Source organism: Megalopta genalis, chromosome 7, assembly GCF_051020955.1.
Source record: "Megalopta genalis isolate 19385.01 chromosome 7, iyMegGena1_principal, whole genome shotgun sequence".
Taxonomy (NCBI): Eukaryota; Metazoa; Arthropoda; class Insecta; order Hymenoptera; family Halictidae; genus Megalopta; species Megalopta genalis.
In genome coordinates this window covers 23,552,524-23,578,176 of record NC_135019.1, presented here as the reverse complement: position 1 = coordinate 23,578,176, position 25,653 = coordinate 23,552,524, and the positions used below count along the sequence as shown (strand labels likewise).

Genomic DNA, 25,653 nt, shown 5'->3' with positions numbered 1-25,653 from the left:
TCTGGTCTCAGCATGCCATAAATCTTAGTCACGTTTTAATAAAACGGAAGGAAGACAAAAATGTTATTCAGCGGTATTCGCACTGTGACAAGTTTCTTACTATACACGTGTTAAGTGCGATGTTCGTTTGAGAAAATGTAGGGTTTTTTGGGGACATTTGTAATTAAAGTGTCAAGCGAACTGTGCGAGATGAAATGTTTATGTGAAACTGTAACATAATGGATAACGAAAGTATTCGAACGCTTTTTGAAACTGAATAACTATTTCAGAATTGGACTAAATAGACTTGAATTTTCTTTTTAGATGGTAGAAGAACTAGTTTATACTAGACCATAGTATAATGCTTTTATTTAATTTTGCTATTACTTGGAGTAACAGAAGGAAATAAAAAACTCATGTTTCTTACCTTTTTTATTTGTGCATGTAATGAAAATTTCGACTAATTAGCGTGAGAAATCTGCAGTTTTAAAAATCTTTTAACGCTTGTAACTTAACTTTGCGTTATCCGATACCAGGATTCACAAAACGCATTTTTTAAATTTTCGTTATAGGTTCCGATAAAGAAAAACAATATGAGTTTTTTAATTCTTTTTGGCATTCCAAGCAACACTAAAATTTAAGAAAAACATTCCCGTTATGGCCTAGTAGACTAGCTCCTCTATCATAAAAAAAAAATTCTAGTCGTTTAGAATACTTTTGTTAAGAACTGTACGTGTCTTGTGTGTTCAAATTATAACTTGACAAAGTTTCAGTTTTGAGCTAATATTATTTTGATGCAAGTAAGCTATTTGTTTGCAAAATTTATTTAGCCTCCGAGATGGAAAATTCAGTTGTACCGATGAGCGTTTTACAGTAGTCCTAGAATCATTATATAAACTATGGGAATTGTATAGGAAAGCTTATAGTAAAAATATCTACACTGATAATCTAAGTAAAAGCAGAAATTAGTTATAATTAGATTATAATTAGACTACCGATTTAATGTATACAGATTTTACACCGTTTCCAACACTATCAGCGACATATCAAGGAAAAAAATAAATTTTTATTTTACTCTGATTTTTTAACAATCGAAGTCAAATTAGAGAACATCGATTCTCAAAATGATTTATTCCAAAAAATTAACATTTCTTATAATAATACTTTACCTACCGACAGTTTTCTAATAGTTCTTCCAAAATCAAAAACCAACGATTAATAATTTCTTATGAAATTGGTAAAAAAGACCACAATAATCTCATCTATAATCCATTAAATTATTTCGATTAATACAATGATAAATATCTTATAGACACAGTTCAGTCACTGAAAAACCTATCAATAGGATTCCGATAAATAAAGTGTTAAAACGTTAATTCTACAATTTCAGTTCAAATGGAAACACGAATATAAATTTTTTTGAACATCCTATGAAATTATGGCCTTTCGAGAAACGGCACAGTGAGCGCGGGAGTCCGAGAACCATCGCGATTGATCGTCATTAGATTTCTCCGTACACAACGACGACTCGTCGAGCGCGTATCCGGTTTAAGCAATAATACTGCAGCTTTTCTGCAAATGATTCGAGCGCGTCCATCGCAAAAACGATTGGGGCACCGTCGAACGGGCAATGATGTCCTGATCACAGATTATGGTTGGACACACCTTTCTGCAATAAAGCGGTTCATTCCATGAATACAACGCAGTTGTGGAAAATCGACGTTTTCCAACGCGGCCGGTTGGTATTTTTGAATTCCGAAGAAACGGTGAACATAGCGCTTGTTAATCGTCGATGTACATCCGTTTTTTCGATGCCGCGTTTTCATGGATTGCGAGCAATCGGTATGAGTGAAATCAAAAAGCTACATTGCCGCAATTATTCTAAAGAATATCTCTAAACAAAACTTTCGATACGTGGGTCTCCGATAAAAATATTATTCACATGTGCTATTTTATTTCCGCACGTAACATGACTAACAGGGATAACAATCGGGATATTAAAATATATCCTGGAATAATACCGAAAACTTTTTCTTATTTCCAATTTGATACGTTACTATAAATTATTTGTAAACTGTATACCTTTATGCAGAATAAAAGCTTTCCACATCGATCAAACATGGACTGCGGATCTTTATACGAAATAAAAATGTTATGCATTGATTGTGAGAAATAAGAACTGAAAAGATTCTCGTCTTATATAATTTCAAGAAGTTCTAAATAACGTAGCCGAATTTTTAAATTCTTCGAATAGTGTCACTTTTCTGAGTTCTACCTACTCATTTTTGTCATAAATGTACAAATTGCGCTGTCTAAATATATAAAATAGAAGTTGGATAAAACTTTTTGACTCTCACTTTTTAATCCTCTGTAGTCTAAGTTCTTCATATCAGTATAAAAATGTTTGCATGTGTGTTGACAACGAATGAACAAATTTAGATATTGGATTTTCTCCGATGTGTTAAGTAAAAGTTGACTACTACGATGCATAATCTTTTCAATTATAAATGAGGAACAACAGAACAGGATATTTTAGAAACATTGCGGTTAGAAATGAAAATTAGGTTAAGATGCATAACACAATTCGCCTTGTATATTTTTATATTATTATGTATATTTTTATATATTTATTTAAAGTATTTTTCTATTTTCACAAAAAACACCAATCCTATTTAAGGGGTTAGGACTTCATCGCGTTTAAAAATTGGTCACATTTTGAAACAATAGCTAAGAAAAGTGAACATTTTATAGATTCAAGTTTTTGTTGATTATTTTACAATGGTATGAGCAATAAGTGGACAGCGTGAATTTTGTTTTAAATGCTACAGAATAACTGTTAAAAGATGTTGTTAATAATACGAAATTAATTTGTTTTAAAGATCGAGACGTATTGCACTTTATTTTTAAGACCTCTATTATTAAGACCTCTACTATTTAACACACGCAGAAAGATTTGATTTTTTCAAGCTTTCGAAGTTTCTTAACCCCTTAAAATCCGTCAAGAACACATCGTCGCGGTCTTTCCTCAAACCATCAAAACCCTGAAACATTGAAGGGTCGGTATATTTATGATACTCGGCGTGGTTTCGTTTCCAGCGATAAATCAACGGGAAGCAAATTCTGAAGGAATAACGCAGACTGTTAGAACTATAAAACACGAATTTTCGAGTGATCGATCCCGGTGTAATATCACGAGGAACTTCAATGTAAATTTACAAAACCTTATGCAGGAGTAGAGGGGGGTATTAAATTAAACTTCATGTTCCATTTATCTTCACTCACCGTGTACAAACGGGATCAATCGGTGATTTCGTATGCATTGTTTCCCGGCTATCGATTTCCTAGCAATTTGCCCCTCGGTGAAATTGATCCTATCAGAGATTTCTTTCCGAATCCGTGGCAATTTTTGAGAGTTATTTGTAAATGCTGAACGGACTGTCGAACGGGGATCCCCGAAAAATTGAAGGGACGTTTTAATCGGCGTTTAAAACCCCGGAAATGATGCACGGCTACGCGAATCAATGGCTCGCGCATGAAAACCAATGTTAGCGTTCGCTCTATCTCCCGTTGCGCATTCGCGTTGACAATCGAATGAAAAAAAAACAAGGAAGCATAAAATATATAATGAAAGAGCAACTCGAGGGGAACTCGTGTCCACCGGCGGGAAATTGCCAAGCAGCTTTGACTCCGATAGAAACTTCAGCCGCGACGAGGCTTTAAAAGTTCTTGCGACTGATAACACTAAACTTTCTGCCTACTTCGAAGACTTGCCTGGCATTCTTCGTTATTGCTTCACACGATTCTTTCGATAAAAATTCGTTGGTCACTGAATTACCTTACTTGTACAACTTTTTTCATGCTGTTCATGTTTTTCTACGGCTGCCAAAACGATCCTCTTTTCGGTCAGACCTCTGGGACATATTGAGATAATACTTCATATTATTTGATTTCATAATTAGTTCCATGCTTGTGATCTCTTTTGAAATAGCATTAGTTTAAATAGTATTTTTTAAATAACGTGTTAGTTTACTTTTGTAATCATTTGAAATAATTGTTTGAGATTATTGTGAAATTCTTCTTGGAAATTATATGATAATTTTATTACCAACTCTGAGTCTGGATTACATTCTGATTGGCAATTCTGCAAGACAAAAGAAAGAATCTGCTCGAAGTTGATTCTTTGGTAAAGATTTCTTAATATCAAATCTCTTCGCTGCATATTCTTTTGGAAATTACTCCTTTTGTCATATTTTAAACGAAAAAGTAACGACATAATCCATTATTGGAAATTGATATTATCATTTTGCATATTTCTAATGGATCGATAGTATTTTTACTTTTAAATAACAACATCGGAAATAACGGTTCGAAATGAATCCTCTGAAATAATTATTTCGTATTTTCATTACAAATAGTTCAGGTCCATTTTTTGATGAATTCTTCCGACAGTCTATTTGGCGGGTATGGCACTGAGTCGCGTGTAAATTATTATACACAACATTTACTACGTCAATTGAACGAACCAGAAACAAAATGAAAAATCGACTCTTAGTAATTTGAATACATTGACAAAAATACGATATGGGTACGTTCTTGTAATGTTTTCAATATTTATATTTCGCCGTTCCTTTGTTGCAAATGTAGTGAAACTACAGTAAAATAGCTAATAAATAAAATAGTATAATAATAATACTAAAATAAGTAAATAAGTAATCTAATAGATCAAGTTTGTTAAACAATTTTATATATCTCTTATTCATCTTTTATTTGCGTGTCAAAATCATTTTTTACGTTGAACAGACCTTTCAACAACTGAATTAAATTGAATTACAAATCAAATATTATTTGCGATATATTTTTAATTTCGACGTGTTACTTTTAACAAGTGTGTAAACTTGGAAGCAATTTAATAGAAGATATTGCAGATTTATTGAAAGAATTATTTTCTGATAATAACATTTTTATTGTAGTAGCTACGTGATAATTGCACGACTAAATTGAAGTGAAGAGTAAACGCATAAAGATCAACATCTTATAGTGATACAATAAATTTGATCATGACATTCGTTGAAAGTATAAATTTTTATAAGTGTTTGTGATATGGAATTTTGTCAATGTTCTCACGAGGAACATTGTCTTGTTATTTCTGAGGGAACAAATTATCAAAAGGTGTTAGGGGAATATGCGGACAAGAAAGATTTTCTTCGATTATCCCTTGCGCAGGCGTTGAAATCTCTGGCAACGTACACATTGGTCGATCAAATATGTTAAGCATTGAAGTCTTCTCTCTTTAAGTTTCCATATTTTTACACTTTCGTCGCTTAACAATAAATCTTCGAAATCTGCAAGTCCATTTATTTATTAGAATTCATCCATTTCAAAATACAATACATTTTGAGTGAAGTAAAATAATTTCACTTGGAAATAATTACTACATATTTACCACAAACTGAAAAATAAAAATTTGCATGTATAATTACAAAATACAAAAACTAAATAGAAATTAATTTTGTTCTTTAATAACTGCGACTTCGAGATAACAGTCCGATGTTTTTACTAATTTATTCTTCGTCCACACAATTTTTCAACGTATAATATCTACTATTTATTAATTACCTTGATTTGTAACATGCAATTGAGCTGCCAGAAAAATTAGCTTCCCACAGGTGTAGAGACTCTGTGTTTCCTAGGTCATTATGCAAAGCAGTCCATTTTGTATTTCTGCAATCCACCATCTCGTAACAATCCAATAAGTCTTGGTATCTCGCAATACTGGGTCTAATTTCACTTGAACCCGCGGCCTTTGTATTTGCATGTAAATACCACCTCTGACCATAGGTATTCAATCAAATGAAGAGTTGGGAACTATTTACATGCATATGAAAATGGAAAACACTGTTGCATGTGCATTAAAGGCGCATTGGCGCGGTAATAAATGTTCTTGGACGTTTATGAAACAGAAAAGTTGCGTTACATTTTGTTGAGTAAAAACTAAAACGCACAACAAACATCCTTAGGTTAATAAGAATATACAAAATTTAACGTTCACTGAAACACAAAAATAGTAAAAATTGCATAACTGACATAATCGATGATGAAATCGATGAAATCAACAGAAGAATAATGCAATATTTCAATTACAAATTAGATTTCCTGTTACGAATGTTTCGGTAGAAAATAATTTTTTAATATCAACGCTTGATTTAGACAAAAATCATTTGCAAAATTTTGAATCTTTGGGACACACACACACACACACAAACATTACATACAGTTTCCATATGAAATAACCCGGACCTGACAAAATGAAAACGACGGAAGATTAATGCAATTTTTTAATTACAGATCAGATTTTATATTACGAGCATTTCAATAGAATTAATAAAAAATCACTTTTTTAACACTAATGCCCGATAGAAATAAAAATTATTATATCTTGAATTTTTCAACAAATATATAGTCTAACTGTTAGCTAACAATTATCGATATCTTGGAGCAGTGATTTATAAACTGCGGTTTCTCTATGAAATAAAATTTTGTAGAGTTGAAAGCATGCGACTGGAAAAATATTTGGTTTCGAAAGAGAGTGCATGAAGAAATATATATTTTATTAGGTTTAACTGTGCCAAATAGAGGGACCTGTGTGCGAAGAAAAATTGCGCTCGGTTGCCCGTCGGAACGACGCTAGGCATACAGTTTTTAATGCGATTTACTGCACGGACTCATATTTCGACAATAAATATCGATTATCGAAGCGAGCTTTCTGCCGCGGTTCACCGCGGTATATAGAGTGTCTCGAATCTGCGAGATGCATGGTGTGCGAAATGGGGTCGTGATATATTAAAGAAATATGATTATAATCACCCGCGAGCATGTAAGCTTACGTGAACCCGAAGTAAATGTGTAAAACCAATAGAACACGGTGTTAATGTTCCTTTTATCCTCGTGCAGGACCTCATGATTATATTGATTAATTTTCATTCGATAGCACGTGTTGTATTGAAAATGGCTTTATCTTGATTACACGAATAAATCGCATGCAAAGGCAGTCGTATAATGGAACGATTACCTCTTCTAATAATAGCTATTATTTATTACAGAAGTAACATATTCCTTTGGTAAAAATAAATTGGTAACAGATTGCAACTGTTACAGCAATTTATATTTTTAATCAACGATAAACTACAGTAGCATAAAATTTTATTTTTCGTACTCTACGTAATCGATTCGAATTTATCGATTTTTCAAGATGATTTTCGATATTTCTTGAAACCTATTTGGACGTGTTTAAAAATACAATTTTCCAGCTTTGATTAGAGCTTACACAGGTTCAAAAATACCCACAGGGATACATTCCATGAATTACGCAGTGCAAATACATTTTTATCATAGAATCTTTCGTTCGATAAATCAATATAGTCTTCAGTATATTCTTCATAAATATTGACCTCTGAATGACTAAATAAAATAAAACAATTGTATAAAGAATAATAAAAATTAAGAGAAAAATAAAAATAATTAATTAATTAAATAAATATTAACATTACTTTCTTTTTTTTAATATAATTATACAATAAGGATTGTGTTTTGCATTATTAGAGGTATTGTTATCTTTTTACGGTTAATTTGAAAATTAATTATTTATCTCAGTTTTAAGGTTACTAGACTTACACTGATTGGCTTCTGAGTCGTCCATATCAATTATGTAATAGCAAATTGCGAACAAGATGACAATGTTTACTAAATCTGAACGAAAACCACATTACTTATGAATACACGTAACTGTTGAGTACCCAAACATTTTAATTTCGCATCGTAGAAATCTATAAAATGCCGTTCGATAACTAGTCTCGACAAGATGTCCACGAAGCGGTTAACTGCATGCGATTTTTCGGATCCTGTACCGTGTCAACCGGGCAGCAGTCTTATCAAGATTTCATCCGCTAATCCCACTGAGCTCTTTAAAGTCTCCACGCACCGAAATAATTAAAGTTCTCGCGTCGAGTTTGAATTACTTTTCTCTTCTTCGCATTTTTAACCCGGGCCGTCCGCGCGGCCAATGTACCGTGGTGCACTCTGTTTTCGACGGTGTCCTTAATTAACTATAGTCTCGTCGGGCCGTACACGCGCGAGCGTTTCGCAGATGATCCCGTTAAAATAATATTCACGGTTTACCACTGCCGGCCTGATAGTTAGCCGGCTGATATATCGCCGGGACCGTTCTCGAACTGAATTTAAACAATTTGCATAAAACAGAGGGATACAAGCGCCCCGTAATTCATAACTTGATACAGTGAAACGATCGTAGCTATCCCTCCTCCCCCACTCATACCGTAGATTACATTCGCCAAGAAAGTAATTTTGATACGTTCAACGGACGAATAGTGAGTGGCTTATTTGTTCTCTCGCTACTGTGGCAAATTTAGTCGGAATTCAGGACAAACGTGAACATTTCTTTTAATTGCAAAAGTGAACACCCTTTTAATTGCAAAATTGTATGCAGTTCATTTCACTTTGCGAGTAGATCGTGAATTTTATGTATACAGCTCCTGGCGAAAAGAACCTTTTAAAATGCAAAAACTTTTTCAAGAGTCGACTAAGTGACTTGAATTTTGCTGAAATGTTAAAAAGACCAGTTTACTGTACAATGACTAAAATACCTTTTTGAAATCTTGCTATTATTTGGAATGACAGAAAAAAGAAAGAAAGACCTTTTTCTAACCTGGACTTGGTCTGGACCTGGAACGAAAATTTAAAAACTAGTTTCAGATAAGAAAGTTAAAAAACGTGAGTTTTTTATTTTTATTTTTCATTCCAAGTAATAGCAAAATGAAAAAAAGAGAGTATTCTAGTCACTGTACAGTAAACTAGCCCTTGTAACGTCTCCAAAGAATTCAAATCATTTAGCCCAGTTTTGAAAAGCTTATTTCGTTTCAAAAGATGTTCGAGTACTATTTGTTAATAGATGAGATAAAAATCACGACGTCGACGTCTATAATTACAAAAATTGTCAAGGGAGAGAAGAAACTGCTTGGTTGCTATCCCTTGGAATTGTTGCAGGCGATTTTGACCCCGCTGTGTTCGGGGATATATTAAAAATTTAATTTGAAAATGGGAATAAATTGTGGAACGTAAACTCGATTCAAACATTTCCCAGGCGTATCGGGCCCTAGGCATTTTTGAAATGTTATTTTTGACAAATTCGCATTGTCGCCTGAGAATTAAACGGCCGACATGCAGATTATTCGGTCGACGAAATTATAACGAACATAATTACTGATAAACATTTTCTTTCGAACGTTGAAATATTGCACTCACGGAGACGTTGCTCACGAATTCACAAAGACTATTCATCGGGCTGTTGAAGCGCCCCGAAGTGTAATACAATTTGCAGAACGTCGTCTACGCGCATCCGTAGTAGCGCGTTAGGGAAAAATTTCTAATTAAATTTCAAACGGTTCTTTTCCCCCTTTTTGCCTGTTATTTTTCCTTTTTCCCACGACTTGTCTACGCTCGCGATGTTGATCTAAAATCGTCTTAATGGAAAGAGTTTTATACACTTTAAAGCTTAAAGCTAAACTTCCAGCCTTCTTTTACTTACGAGGGTCTGTAATTTTGTGGAATGGCTCGGCAAATAGAAGTAAGGAAAAACGAAAAGCGTAGTCAGCTTCTATGAAAGTTAGTTCATCGGGATTGCGCTTTAACTAGAATTCAAAACTTTTGAAATCTCCGATCGGTCGACTTCCATTAATTATCTTATTTCGTAGCGAATGCTTTATACGAAATTAGTTTCTTCCTTGTCGACGCGCGATCAATTTCCTAGATAAATTGGGAAAGTTACATACTTTTTTTTCAAAGTCAGTTGAAATCGTCAGAAATATTTTCCTTTATAAAAGACTAGATTTCATATTCCAATTATTTAGTCAATATTTATCTTAATGACATTAATTATCGTACCAGTAAACATCGATGCCATGCACTATCTTTCCCTAAAATGGAGAATAATCATTGTAGCAATGTAGTTTAATGTAATTAAACGATGGGTGACTTGACGTTAACTTTCACATTAATAGATTATACTTCATTCATTAATACTTCATTGATTCACATGATTTTCATGAATAATGTCATAGTTACGTGTAGACCGCAGATTCCATGCTCATATTATAAAAACAGGTTCAATTCAAAATTGTAATAATATTAGAAAAATTTAAGGATATTGTTACATTATTTTCGATTTGTTACGATGTTTAAAAGAGGAATGACGGTGTTATCTAGCTTGTGTTTCTTACGGTTAATTTAAACAAATTTTATTTTGCGTGAAGATCTATCGTCTAATTATAAGAACAATTGTAGTGTTCCTCAATTGTTCCAATTAGATTACAAAATTTTATATGGAATAAGCTTGAGTCATATAATATTTAGTAAATTCTGAAATAAAAGGGAGAAAACACTTTGGATCGCAACGAGTTAATTTATGCAATTCTTATTTGATAAAATGATAGTCAACGTGGCGAATCGATTGGAAATTGTGATTCCCAGGGAACAATAATGGAAAGCATTCTAACCACGTTTCCTCGCACCTTTGTGTTTCAGACCAGGTTTATGATTTACTTCAAGCAACACTGGCATCGACAGACGATAATAATTTCTACATCGACAATGGTCTCGACGGATTTCCGGCATTTGGCTTCCGACCTGGCTCTGAAGTTAAGCAACCCTATCGATTATATCTTCCGGAAAAATTGCCAGCCGAGTTTACTCTGGTGGCAACTTTCAAACCGGAGACTTTGAGAAGCAGCTATCTCTTCGCGGTTGTCAACCCCTTTGAGACTGTGGTGCAATTGGGCATCAGAATATCGGTATGTATAATTAATTATTCACAGTATTTCGCTCGCAGGAGGCGGCTTTAATATGAATAATGATAACAAATTCTTAATGACTGGCTTTATTAATCTTCGAACGACGGATGGCTATGGAATTGTCGATACTTATCAGCGTTTTTACCTTTATTCATCAATTTTTCAAAACATATTTTCAAACTACTTCTTGCAAGTATGTTAGCCTCTCTATTGTTCTTAGTGCAATAGCAACTCACTTAATTTAATTGCTGAAAATTGAGCAATTAGATAATAATTTATATACATTGAATCAAAATGACCTAGTAAGCGCAGTCCGAGAGTTAATGTTGTTTATGTTTTGTATTTAATCTAATGTGCAGCAGATTGAATAATTGAAACACCATATCATTTTATATTAACACTTTATACAAAGTTTAGGAATAATATTGAAATTAGAATTACACTAGGTAGAGGAACATAGTGAGATTTGATTGAACATTAACTGCTATTGTCCTTTGGCAAAATAATGCCCTAGTAATCAGTTCACTGTTGCAATCTTTTTGAGAAATCTATGTGTGACTGTTATAACATAGAATAAAGTTGATGAAATGACTGGTTTATTTTTTAATTTTGTTATTAACATTTATTTATTTGCTTAACATGATCAGTTAGCTGTTTTCTACGAGTATACTAACGACTATACTAACTGATTAATTGTGGTAGCAACAGTTTTGGCGTGTCATAGGAATTCGTGATGTTGAATCTCATGTTATGTAGGAGTTTACCGTACACGCTCCTCCAAAAGTATTAGGTTATATGCTGATTTAGTATAAATTATAATTTCTCACTTAGTTTAAATAATATTTTATATTTAGTATTAAATTTTATGGCATCCTATTGTCGAAAGCACACATTAAGTTAGAAGTGTCTGTCACTTATGCAATTAGTTAACCCATTTATTGCATTTTGTTCAGTGAAAACGTATGCCGAGTTCATTTCAAACGATATGTTTTCGAAATAGGATTAGAAATCATAAACAAATTGACAAAACGGATGCCGAAGTTAATCCAAGAAGTAATTAAAAAATGTGTCGAATATGTCGTCGAAAAGAAAATTCAATTTTCTTTTATAAAATTGACGTTATTTTTATTGTAATGTAATTTATTGTAATTTAAAGTAAAAATATACATACATATATATGTGTATATATATATATATATATATATATATATATATATATATATATATATATATATACTTGTTACAATTTTCTGTGAATGTCCTAATACTTTTGGAGAGCAGTGTATGTAAAGAAAAATTGGTTCATAATAATTTGACTGGATCTATCAAGTCATCAAATATGAAATGCATATTCCTCAAAGCAAATTATAAAACAGTAGACTCATAAAACTGTGAATTTATTAGTCTGTGCTATATTCTGTAATCTAAAGGGTAGCCAAACCGTTTACTTAATAAAACAAAAAATAAAAACAAATCGAGAAAAAGAGGCTGATTCTATGTCAAAAAGTAAGTCGAAAATAAAGAATAACACTTTTTCATTTAAGGCTCCAATTTCGAGAAAACTGAGTTGAAAGATGCGCCAAGTTCGCGTGGCTTCTCGCATAACGAGAAGTCGAATTGATATGTAGTGACCAGACGTGATACGTATAAAATAGTATTATCTTTTCAACCTACTTTTTCTCGAAAACGATGCCTTAAATGAACAAGTGTTATTCTTCTCTTTCGACTTATTTATTTGACATAGAATCAGCCTCTATCCGGTTGTATATAAAACACGTCGAAATTCGTGTTGCTCCTGGAAATCAAATTTCCCGCGAACCACGCACGAGAATTAATCTTCAAGGAAGTCGCAGATCCGATTGATCAGTGTAACCGATAAAGTTCCGCTTCGAATCCGTCGGTCCAAATCGAGCGTCGCGTCGGCAAATTTCTCATCGAATAATCAGCGATCGTGCCGTTTCCGAAATTATCCCTGGGTCTCGCCTTCGGGCAACTAGCTCACCCTCCCTCCCACTTCGAAGAAAATAAAATACCCTGGGATTCGAAAGCCGAGCTGTTTTCCCGCGGTCGCGCGGCTCCGCGCTATCGATTCTCGTGGGGATCGTGTCCTCTCGAAACGTCGAAAGCGACGGGGCTGCTGCTTCTCCTGCAGAACACGTAGACGCCGTATTACCTGTGGAAACGGTGCCGCGAGAAACGTGAAAGATCTCAAAGAAATTTGAAGACTCGGGTAGCTGCAACAACGGCCTCGGAGGGATTGGGAAACATGAGGAAATGCCCTCCTCGGTCCCCGTCCCGGCCGATCACTGGGAACACCGTCGACTGACTTAAAAGTCTATCGCGGCGCCGGAGCCTATTCCTTATAAATCGACCGATTTTACTTGGAAATTTTTGTCGACTTTCTGATTGGCTTTATATTCAGATCCTTGTCGTTCATTTTTTCGACCTCCCCAGAGAGTTACTGGCGCGGTTTTATTTCACGCGGCGCGCACCCTATTCGACACCGATGAACAACCGTATTGCCGTGGAGCCGACACGCGAGAGGAAAGGTCGCGTCGCGTATGCTGAAACGTTTTGTGCAATGGATAATTCCTCTGCTCGGTTCTCACCTTTGTCCCGTTTTCTCGGGAAAAAGATACAGTGAACGAATCCCTATAACCCGGCAAAAATTTTCCGACCATCGTTTGTAACATGGTTTCTCGTACAACAGGCTGCATAATAAAAAGCAACAGCTAATTAAATAAAATTCAAAAATGTAAACACCAACAGGTAACTAAATAACATTGGAAAACGTACAAACCGACAACTAATTAGATAAAATTGAAAAATGTAGAATCAGCAGCTAATTGAATAATATTGAAATATTAAAGTAAAAACCAACAACAATCGCGCTATACAGGATGTCCCGGCTAAATCGTGTGAACAAAATGAATTAATTTCATTTTCTTCACGATTATTTGATTTTTAATTTTTATTTTACTTTCGTATTTGTCTTATGCACTGAATAACATATTGCAATATAAACAAGGTGTTATATACTTTACTATAATATGTACTTTTAATTTAGTAAGACGTAGTCAAATTTAAACATTTAGTCAAATGTAATGGATACGTAAAGTTTCTTAACATTTGTTGCTAAGTATATAAGGTGTTCTGTCTAAATCAGGCCACGTTTACTCATATACAAATTGACATCGATGACCTTGGAAACTCCAGAAAAAAATATTCTTGGAAAAAACTACATTGTACATCGTATTCGTCTCTTAAAACTAATCAAGAACCATAAAATGTTTTTTTATTGTAACATCACTATTGGGAGAGATAATTACGTAGCCTGGTTTAGACAGAACACCGTGTATGTAAAATGTACTTTAATACGTAAATACGATATTATCCAAAGTAATTGATAAACAATCATACGAGAGTACGTATTTTAACAATAGACAAACTACTGTAATTGGACATATTTTGATGAAAAGATACACAAAGTGAAATTAAAAGTGTTTTAGTTTTATCTTTAAGGAGTTGTTTTCTTTTAAAATGAGTTTGAATAGTAGAGAAATATTATTTACGAATCGTTCATTCGCAGGATGGGCCAGGGACCAATCAAAACATCTCCCTCGTTTACACCAATTCCGATGAACACTCTCATTCAGAGGAAGTAGCCAAATTCACGGTGCCAAAGCTGACGAAGGAATGGTCCAAGATCGTAATCAGGGTGTCGGTAAACGACGTCACTTTATTCATGAATTGCCATAAAATGGCCACGCAACGAGTAACCAGAATACCCCTCGAATACCAATTCGACACAGCCAGCACGCTCTACATCGCTCAAGCTGGACCACATATTCAAGAGAAGTTCAACGTGAGTACAAAAAAAGCTATCCCATTGAAGTCAAAATTTCATAATTACTTATAATGCGCTTGTTGAAACGGTGCTGAACGAAATTTCCGCTTTCACATTAAATTTCGAAACAAATATATGCTTCGAACAAGATTTATTTAACTGAAAATACAATCATCGTTTTTTCAGGAAAAAGTTCAATATTTCGCGAACGAAAGCGTGCAATGCGGATAATTAGGCTTTAGAATTTGAATTTTAACCTCAGGGGTAGATGAATTTTTTTATATATTACAATTAACTCTTTGCGGCCGATATTCCGAGGTATTCCTAGTTATGCTACGTTTACCTATGTTATAATAATGGAAGATTATAAAAATATTGAAAGTGATATTTAACACTAGGTTTACAGTTTTAAGCTTTAATCCTAACCAAATTATATTGTAAATTAGTAACGTCATTCTAACAATATGTCACAAATTTATTTCATCCAGGACCATCTAACTGTTAAGACCTAGCTGCAGTATACTCATAATACCTATTGAGTTGGCTAATTTCATAGTTAACCGTAACAGTAAAAAAGAAAGAAGATACTAAATAAAAGTAATAATGTCACAGAGATACCTTTTTACTATGTTTCGAATTTGTATAAATTCATTAAATCTGTTTAATATCGCATAAGTCAAGTGTCACTGACAATATCGTAAAACGAAATTATTTTTAGGTTAAATTTATCTCGCTTTATTTTAGGAAAATTCGTATTTTCCTATAATCGTCGATTAAACCTAAAGTTTAATTTATACCTTAAACGTGTAACTAAAGTAAACCTAGTGTTAAGAAAAATATATATAGTTTAATAACATTTATGGATGTTCTAGTCATCCGTCGAACGAGAAAAAATACTAATAATTAAGAGAAAAAAAGATAATAACAATTAAAGAAATACAAACGTCCTAACATAATACCGACCGCAAAGAGCTGAATTTGCAGATGGCCATTTATTCGATTTTTCATTACTCTTATACAGGGTGGGTCACCAGATATTACCACTTCGATTTTCATGAGTATCATTACTCGTGGCGTAAAATATTTCGGAAGATATTTGAACGGTATCGAATGGCGCCTTCCCTGATGCTATTAATTTTTTCTTAAGTGGACGCGCGTAAAGGTCATACGAAAGTCATACAAAGTTCTTGCTTTCTAAATGGAATGAAATATTTTGATGTCGAAAAGTTAGTAATTTAAGATATAGTTCAATTTGAATAACGTTCCCGAATACAACCAATCGTTTTTGTCATACTAACGTTGTTTAATCAGAGATAACGTCTCAATGCAGCAATAATGGTAACTTACAATTATTTAAATGGAAATATCAAGTGAACTATTAGCTCTTCGACATAAGTAGGTTAATACATTTTTATAACGACCCATTTAAAAAATGAAATTTGTTTTTACGCGTCCACTTACGAAAAAAATAATAGCCAGAATATGTCCCACTTGATACCATTCGAATCTCCTCTGAAATAGTTTTTGCTACGAGTGATAATAGTCACGTCAATCAAAGTAGTAATATGTGGTGACCCGTCCTGTGTATAGAATTATTCGAAATTCATTGAAGCTCACCACCAACAAGTGCTAAAGTAGAACGCAGCCGTAGATAGTTGAGTGACGTCAAACGAAAGCAATACGAAACCCACCGATTTTTTCCGGGCGTCGCGTCGGTGTCGTCGTTTTCTGAAGCCGGCGAACTGTATTCGGCGAATGTAACAATTCCATTAGGAGTAAACGAATCCGTACCGAGTTCGCGCGTTCTCCGAGAACTTTTAAAAAGGCGAAAATGTTCGGTTAAACGATTCAGCACCGTTTCTATCCTTAAACAACTAGCGGAACTTATTTGACGAGTCCCGTTCGGTCCACGAGATTGCCGAACGACCGTGGATAAACCACGAAACGCAATGGTCGCAGGAACGTGAACGAGAAATCTCGATGGGTATGTTCTCCAGGGGTTTTAATACTGACCGGAGTCGAGTGTTTCCGGCGAAATACATAACGTGTAACTTCAAACGAATGGCGCGATATTGCCTCCGAGGAAAGTGAATCAGGAGGAGGATCGGAAGTGTACGAAATCCTATATCGCCGACGATTATAATACTCCCGGAGGACCCGGTGCCGTCAAATGGCACCGTTCTTACGGATACTCGTTTTAAGAAACAATCGGAAATAGCTTTAAATAATCCGAGTATTCGGAGTGTCGTAGAAAATTGTTTATCCGCAACGTTGCGGATAAACGCGTGCTTTGTGAACTATTTATATTAGATGTTCCAACTCGTTGCAGTTTGTCACATGGTAATTACAAATAGACTGTACATTTTAAATATGCACAATAAATATACAGTTGCTCACAAAAGTGTTCGTACACCAGAACAAAATTTGTACAATTTAATTTTATTGGCATTTACATAACGTTTTTCCAGGATCTATTCACACATAGTTAAAGAACATTTCTTAGTCTTCAAAACTGTATAGGAGTGAATAGATACGAACCTTATTTCTTTAAGTAAATAGAGCATATTTATTATACATATGGCACAAATATCGTGTCACAAAGTACAGTTGCGGAGTAAGATGCGTAAATGCTCTCTATTGTTGAAATAAATGACAAAGTGAAACATCCGCATACTGAATATTAATCGTCGAATGCCGTAGTAGTCTGTTAGCATCGAGTGCAATAAGTTCAATTATAAAATTAGTTTGTAAATACGAGTCGCAATCAAAAACGAGGAGAAATGACTATTGAAGAGAGAGATTGAATTATTATTAATTAATAATAATATAATTTATTTAAGAAACAAAAATCTTGCAGGAAAATTGCAAGCATGGTTGGGAAGTGTATTGTAAGAAAATCTAAAGAAGAAGAATAATAAGCTGCGTAGGAAATACCCAAAAAGTTAGGAACTAGGGAAGGAAATTTTATTTTATTAAAAGGAAAAGCGGAAAATAAAAGCGCAACAAGTATTGCGAAAGAATTATGAAAAAATTCAATGAAATTGATGTGCATGCTGAAACGATACGTCGTACATTACATCGAAATAATTTTCATGCACTTACCGCAACACGTAAGCCATTTATCAGTGAAACTAATCGTAAGAAACGATTGCAAGTTGCAAAAATTGAAGGATACGGGCAATTTGCACATAATTGACGGTATTATGGATAAATTTGTTTATCTAAATATACTTAAAGATAACTTAAAAGTTTTAATGCCGAGAAATTTAGAATTTTGAATGACTACACCTTCTACCAAGATAATGATCCTCAACATTCCAATCCTTAGTACAACAATGGCTAATCTACAATATTCCCCATATGATAGCAATACCTCCTTCTCAGTCTCCGGATTTCGATCCAATTGAACATCTGTGGGAAGAATTGGACTAAAAAATTAGAAGTACATCGATTTCGAACTGGGAAGGATTAAAAAACATCTTAAATTCTGAATGGGAAGATATAAGCAATGAAATTACTTCCAACTTAGCGCAATCAATGCAGCGATGATTACAAGCTGTAATTCAGACGAAAGGTAAATGAAAGTATTAATAGTCTTTAAATTCGTATCATTATTAAGTGTACGAACTTTTGTGACCCGATATTTGTACCATATAATAAATATGCTCTATTTACTTAAAGAAAAAAGGTTCGGTTTTATTTACTCCTAGTAAGTAAACTAACTCGTAAGTAAGTAACTCCTCTCGACAGTTTTGAAGACTAAGAAATGTTCTTCAATTATATGTAAACACATTCCAAAAAAAACGTTATATAAATACTAATAAAATTGAATTGAAAAAATTTCGTTCTGGTGTATACGGACACTTTTGTGGACAACTGTAGGTCTGACACAGATTAATTAGTTAGCTGTTTTTTACGTGTATACTTGCCAGAACACAAAATGTTCATGACCAGTATACTTGTCAAATATTGTTAACTGGTTGAAAAGGATATATAGTTTTATATATATATATATATATATATCTATTTGATATATATATATATATATCAAATACAGCACTTTTATATAATATATAATTTAATAAAGAATATCTATTATATATATATATATATATATATATATATATATATATATATATAATAGATATTCTTTATTAAATTATATATTATATAAAAGTGCTGTATTTGAACAAAATAAACTTAAAAATGAAATCAAACATGTACAGCATGAACACAATAGCGGATACACTTTTTGAAGATATTTTAACAGCTAAATGATTAAAAGAACTAAAAACACAAATGTATTGTTTCTAAATCCGTAAAAAGATTTGGGAATAGAAAACATTTCTAGTTCACTTGCAATTTCTTGCAAATTGATGCAAACAATTCGTAAATCTATTTATACAATATTTATATTATGTACACTCTCCGGAAACATTTCAGAACACATGAAACAAACAGAATATTCGCTGCAGTAAGTATTGAAAGAAGATTAAAATTTACAGCTATCAACCTAATCCAAATACAGACTGTTTAAAAACAGTATAAATCAATAATACAATATGAATAAATAATTTACACTCAAGGAACTAATTCTACAGTTATAAACCTCTTAGCTGTTAAGCCAACCAAAATTCAGCATGCAACATCGATCTCTTCCTCGATATTCCTACATTGATCAAAGTATTCAGAGAAATGACGAATTCGCAGTGACGCAACATACGTTAGCGATTATATGCATGTGCACTCATGAATGGCGACCGTCAAACCGTCAATGAAGTAATGTGTGCTTCTAAAATAATGAACCTCTATAGTCGAATTAACTGTTGCGTCATTAATGGCCATGCTTGCGCTGCGAAATAAAGCAGAAATACCCTAGAGCAGTTGTCCGATGAGATTATGTTCCACAAGAGACTACTGACCCCATGATATAAAAGGTAATAAGGCAGGTTTAATGAGATTGCGGCTGCAACACACCCGAGCCAAAGGTCGTTATTTACGATTCGAAATCTTATTTGCTAGTTCAAATCACCATCCGTAATTAGTGTCTGTGTACGCTGATGCACCTCGATTCTCTCTACACTTTGAACGGATCTCATACCGTCAGCGCGCGATAGAATGAATTACCTCGGTCCTTTGTTAATTAGTCGCAGACGATAATTGGTACAATCGGACGCGTTGCAGTATTTTATTCTAGCCATACATATGCAGGATTAGTCGCCTAACTCTTGCTCCCTTCTTTTTCTTGTAAACTCAATGTTGTATCAAAATATGTTTCGAATAGTTTTTCGGTAAAACATACACGGCGTTAATTAATTTTTTGTTATTTTCCTTCTTTGTATGAAAATTTGAGATTCACCTTGAGTTTTTTAATTATAATGTGCAATACTTAATCATGCCAATCGAAAGTCTATTAAGTACGGAATAAAAATTTTTCAAGGTGCAAGGGTTCAGAAACTAATGTATATCGAGAACATTCTTTCGTTGATTTTTAATATAACAAATGTTCAAAATGTTGTCCATTACAAGCAGGTTTCATATTTTATCAAGTTATCATCATATTTTGATAAAACAAGGAAATAGCAAAATATTAATTGTTGTCTTGTATGCTCGTCGTCATAGCAAACGACTTTTATTTGAACCTATTTTTATGCAACATACGGGAGTTACGTGACACACCCTGTATAACAATGTTAATAATAATAATAATAATAATAATAATAATAATAATAATAATAATAATAATAATAATAATAATAATAATAACACTCCGCTTCCAGTGTTCCGAGAAACATTTTTTAATTATTTTTAACAGAGAAAATCAAATTGTTGTTAACCCTTTTTAATTCACTGCGTTCGCTTCTACTCTGACAAATAAACTCCATTATCGAATAAAATAATTATCAATGAATTACTGTCTCCTTAAGGAAAGTTCCCAGTGATCTTAGATAACTATTTTCAATCTGCTTCTTCTCTCTCCTGCTTCTTCGTAAATTGTTAAATTTTATTCGATTACGTTAATAAGAACAGAAAAATTGATCAGAGTTTCTAAAAAATCTGTTACCTCTCTTACTCATTTTCTCAGGATCTAGAGCAGTGAATTCGTTTAAACTTTTCATGATCCTCTCTGTCAAGTTGCTCGATACACCGTACGTAGGAAAATGGGGCATGCGTTAGATGAAATAATTCCCTGGAGATCGAATCATCGAGTAACACTTTCTTTTGAAAGATTGCTGAAAGAGCAGCGTGTTCAATGTATTTCGTTCGAAACTCGACTCGTAACGCTTTCAATAATTCAGCTGAAAATAGGTCACGAAGCTCGAAACTTCCGTACGAGTTAATAAGGCTAGCAAAATCGATCGCGGTTACCCTAAAATTGACGCTGTGTCAACATTTGAAAATCCTGTGGCAGTGGATCCATCACTCTCTCTCTCTCTCTCTCTCTCTCTCTCTCTCCCTCTCTCTCTCGCAGAGATCTGTAACGTCTGTATGTTCTTTTACGTCATCGGCCGTTCCGGAGGACGAGACACGCAACCAATCGAAAATTCATTCTGGCTCGCTGGAGCGGCCAAAATATTTTTGACTTGTTAGCGCGAAGTTCGCGCGTGGAACATTCTCTTTTTAAACGCAGGAACAATCGGCCGAAACGATTAATCGGCTATTTAATTCGATAGCCGCGGTTTATGCGGAATTCTGGCCCACCTGAGCTAGACAGATTTTGATTGACAATTTATTTTCCGAGTCGCTGACTCCGCGGTGTTCCAAAGACTGGAAAAAATGGAATTTTCGCTCGGCCGTTGGAGACTGACACGATCCTCTTGTTTCGGGTTCTTTTAATCACTGAATGATGCCGAATGAGGAACAAATTTGTAATTCGTCTAATTATTGCAGAATTATTACGTTTACTCACTGAATTAATTTTGTTAGAAAGTCATGGTTTTTTATTACTCTTTGCTTCTTTGAAATTGAAACAAAATGGACATACTAAAATGGACAGAAATTCAGGTCAAAAGTACTTTGCTATCCCTGATCTTAATTACAAAGAAGATCGGTTTAAAAATAAAACTTCCAACGAATAAAGAATATTGTTTTATAATTTTGGAAATGCATTCGTATTTTTGACATTACATATTTATTTTCGCAACACATATTAACAATTGTATTAGCAACACTGGTAACATCTTTGTACTACTTATTGTAGAGAATATTAAACTTCTTTGATTGGTGCAGGAGAAAACATTTAAAAAGATATTGACGACCTTCAAATCTCTTCTACGCGGACACCTACACAAAACTCACAACATCAAAATATACCTTTCTTGAAACCATTGAATTTTATACAGGGTATTAAGAAAACAGCATTAAATATTTATAGGATACACTGTACTGAGTAAATAAACCTTAGTATAGATAGCTCGAAAAAAAAGGTCAACCGTTTCTGAGATATAAATTTATATCTTATAATATATTAATCTCGTATTTCAGAAACAGTTGACTTTTCGATCTATCTTTACTAAGGCATTTTTCACTGATTGTGGGTATCGTATAAATATTGAATGCTTTTTCGAACATTCTTTGCTATGTATAATAATAATGACGAAAATCAAGATGTTAATGTCTGGTGCATATTGTTTAATACAACGAATATACATTTAAATTGAGATCAGTATTTTGAGTGGGTAGTCAAATGCCACTACAAGTTTCTTTAATGTGCGTGTGCGTTCTCAAGGTTATTCCAAGGTCATTTTGATTTTTTATATCGTGAACCTATATTTTTTATTTCGGAATCATATTCTACGTAAAAAATGCACAACTTTTGCTCGAAACATTTTTTATAATATGATGTTCTTAAATGAATTAAATTACCTTCCAAAAGCAAGTAACATTGTCATTTTAATAGAAAAACACAATTATCCGTGACATAAACATGAAAAATCTTAAATATATTGAACATACAAAAAAATGTTTCTATCAAAAGTTGTGCAGTTTTTAAAGTAGAATATGACTCCGAAATAAAAACTATAGGTTTATGACAAAAAAAGCAAAGGGATCTTGAATTAACCTTGTAAATGTTCACGCATTAGAAAACTAACAGGGCCATTTGACTCCCCACTCGAAATAATAAAGGACATCTGTCGGTTTGTTTATTTTAAATCACATGTGTACAAGATTTTTTACAATCTCAACTTTGATGAGACAACAACTTGTGTAATCAATCTAAAAACTATAAGCAACCCAAATAGACCCAACACGATTCTCCCAACAATTCAATGTCTCAGTGCCAAGAACTGAAAGGTATCTTTCAAAATAGGTGAACCATGTCGCTAATAATACTGAAGTCAACGCCAGCAAAGTAAAAGATCAAGTAGTTCGAACTGTCATGCCGCGAGGAACCGCGAAGCAAGTCGCATTATTTTCGCAAATGGGTTCGCCGGGAAGTTTTCTAAATAATTAAGAAACTTTCCGAAACGGTGACCGCGTTCGTCGAGTAAAATTCACGACAAAAGTGATATTAAAATATTCACCGGCTACATTTTTGCCATTCGAGAGCCGCCGATCCTCCCACGCAGGAGCTTCTTTCCGACCACGACACCCGTTCGCCTTCCATCCAGCAGTTTCGTGGAGTCGGATAACGGAGGTCCTGTGGGACGTTCTTATCGAGTGTCGCCGGCGTTTTCATCTGACAGCCTGTTTGCAACGTTCCCCACGAACCCGACTGTTCCGTGACCCCCAAAGCGGAACAACACCTGAAGAAAAGTTCCATCGCCTCGTGGCCTAACGGATTCGCAAATCTCTTTCTCCCGTTGTTCCCCCGTACCCGAAAGTTTCATCATTGTTTCCCCTTTTAGGCTGCTTCCCGTTCCGCCTTGTATCGCGTACGTTCCAGACTGAAACTAATCTCTATAAATTGCCCGTTTCTGAGGCCGCTGCCGGTGCTCGCGAGAGGTCCGCGCTCACCATCGACGTAGCGTAGCATCGGAAATTTATGAGGGGCAACGTTATTAGCTGATAAAACGTTTATACGAGGTTTCGCAGATTTATTGAGGCAAATTTGGTAAATCAAGTTCTCGGGGAACCGCTGTTACCTACCTAAGAACACGGACTCTGCTGTCCCGCGATCACGACGAGGGCGCGCAAATCCATGAATATCGTATTAAGAATTTAGAAACCCGGTTTGCCTGATTATGGATCACCGGTGAATTATTCAAAGGCAATTTTATGGAACGACAACCGAAACCCGGCTCGTCCGTATACGGTTAAATAAATATAATAGGTGGCCCGGGAGTCAACCAAACATAGCTTCGATTTATGGGGCTGTTCTAGTCTATAGTACGCATCTTCATTTGTGTGTGTGTTTTTTTGGTATTCTCTAATAAAGCAACTATGCAGCTGCTTGCATCGGCCTTTTCTTCACATATCGTTGTTACTCTTTCAACAATATTTACAGATTTCGAGAAATAATTAAAATTATTGGTGGTACAGACCCCGTGATAAATCGCGTATCATCGGTTGCCATGATGTCGGCCGTTTTATTTGTCTGAAACGAAAAACAAAAAAGATTCTTGAGTAGGATGCATTTGGCCATTGCAGGAACCACGAGGTAAGGAAAAAGTTAATAATCAAAAACAGAAATGAAAAATAAAAAAAGGTAATGATTTTGACTATGTGCGGACTACAGTAAATTCTCCCCAGTTGTCCTTCAGCTTGTAAACAGAAATAAACAATTTGGGAAGAGGAAATACGAAAATATATGCAGGGTGTCCCAAAATTATGGTACTTCCGTGAAATGAGGGGTTCCTGAGGTCATTTGAAGTAACTTTTCCTTTACCGAAAATGTAATCCGCGGCTTTGTTTACGCTAGTTATTAATAAAAAAAACAGTGACCAATGAGAAGCGAGCTCGGTTAGCGCGAGGCGGCCGAGCCAATGAGCAGAACTGGGCTCCGTCCGCTCCATCCACATTGTTCATTTCTGTATATAAGTAGAAGAACAATAGGGAGAATTTACAGTATAGCGACACATGTACCAAATGTGAAAAATCGTTTAAGTAGATTTTGAGATATCACGACGATCATTACAGTTATTTTGTAACATTTAGATTACAATCATACGTGCAGCTAATTCTGCCAGCCCAGGACTATAGAAGTTACCTTTCTCTTGTTAATAAAAGAGGCCCTGAATTTCTCCTTCTTCTGTTGATCTGCATGTGGATCAGAATGTGTCTTTATCTGTTTTTATGTCCTGTGTACTATGTCGTATCCTATTATCAACGGTCTGTTAGGAGAGCATATTCCTTCCGAAAATTCTTTTTAAAAGTATGTACTCGCAAAGATGAAATAACAAAAAATCGATTTTTTGACGGTTCTAAACTAGTATTTCCCCTTAAAAGAAAACTCTCTTCTTCCCGGCTTCCTTTCGGAGTTTCGATGCGCTCGGGTGACGATAAATACGAAATTCAGGTTGACGTCGAATTTCGAAATGTTATATTTCTATCATGCGCGCATTGCGCTAAAGAATCTGTTACGTTACAGTGATACCTTGTTCATGAAATTGAACGAATGATTGCGTCCAATTAAGGACAATAAGCAGAATCATAACTCGATTCTGTATATTAACTGGCAGTTTTGAATTAATATATACATTTTTATAATGAACTGTGCATAAACAACTGGAGATCGTTGGTTGCTTAATCCAAGTTCATTATAAAGCGTTTAATTTCATGACTTCTCTTAGTTCGAACGACGATGAATCGATTATCCTTCGTCGAGACTGTTAGGGTTTATAAAGGTCATAATGAGACTCTTGTTCTGAATCTTAACAAGAGTGTTAGGGATTCCCCATCTGGGCTTCACGGCGGGGGCCAGACACGTGGGTCCTTGATGGCTAGGGGGGTGGGCCTGTCACCCCGTGGCAGAAGTGTTAGTTTTCGCGCCTCGTAGCTCTCAGGGGCCCCGTCGACAGGTTT

At 34.5% G+C, this 25,653-nt stretch overlaps 1 protein-coding gene across 5 annotated transcripts in view; it reads left to right on the top strand.

Moving 5' to 3' along the window:
- The window catches only part of Mp (collagen XV/XVIII-type protein multiplexin), a 567,976-nt gene that overhangs the window by 105,026 nt on the left and 437,297 nt on the right, over nucleotides 1–25,653 (top strand). For all 5 annotated transcript variants that reach the window (XM_076523939.1, XM_076523938.1, XM_076523937.1 and 2 more), the window contains exons 3-4: nucleotides 10,576–10,841; nucleotides 14,431–14,706. In XM_076523939.1, the coding sequence (XP_076380054.1) occupies nucleotides 10,576–10,841; nucleotides 14,431–14,706 (542 nt within the window). The remainder of the gene's footprint in view (nucleotides 1–10,575; nucleotides 10,842–14,430; nucleotides 14,707–25,653) is intronic.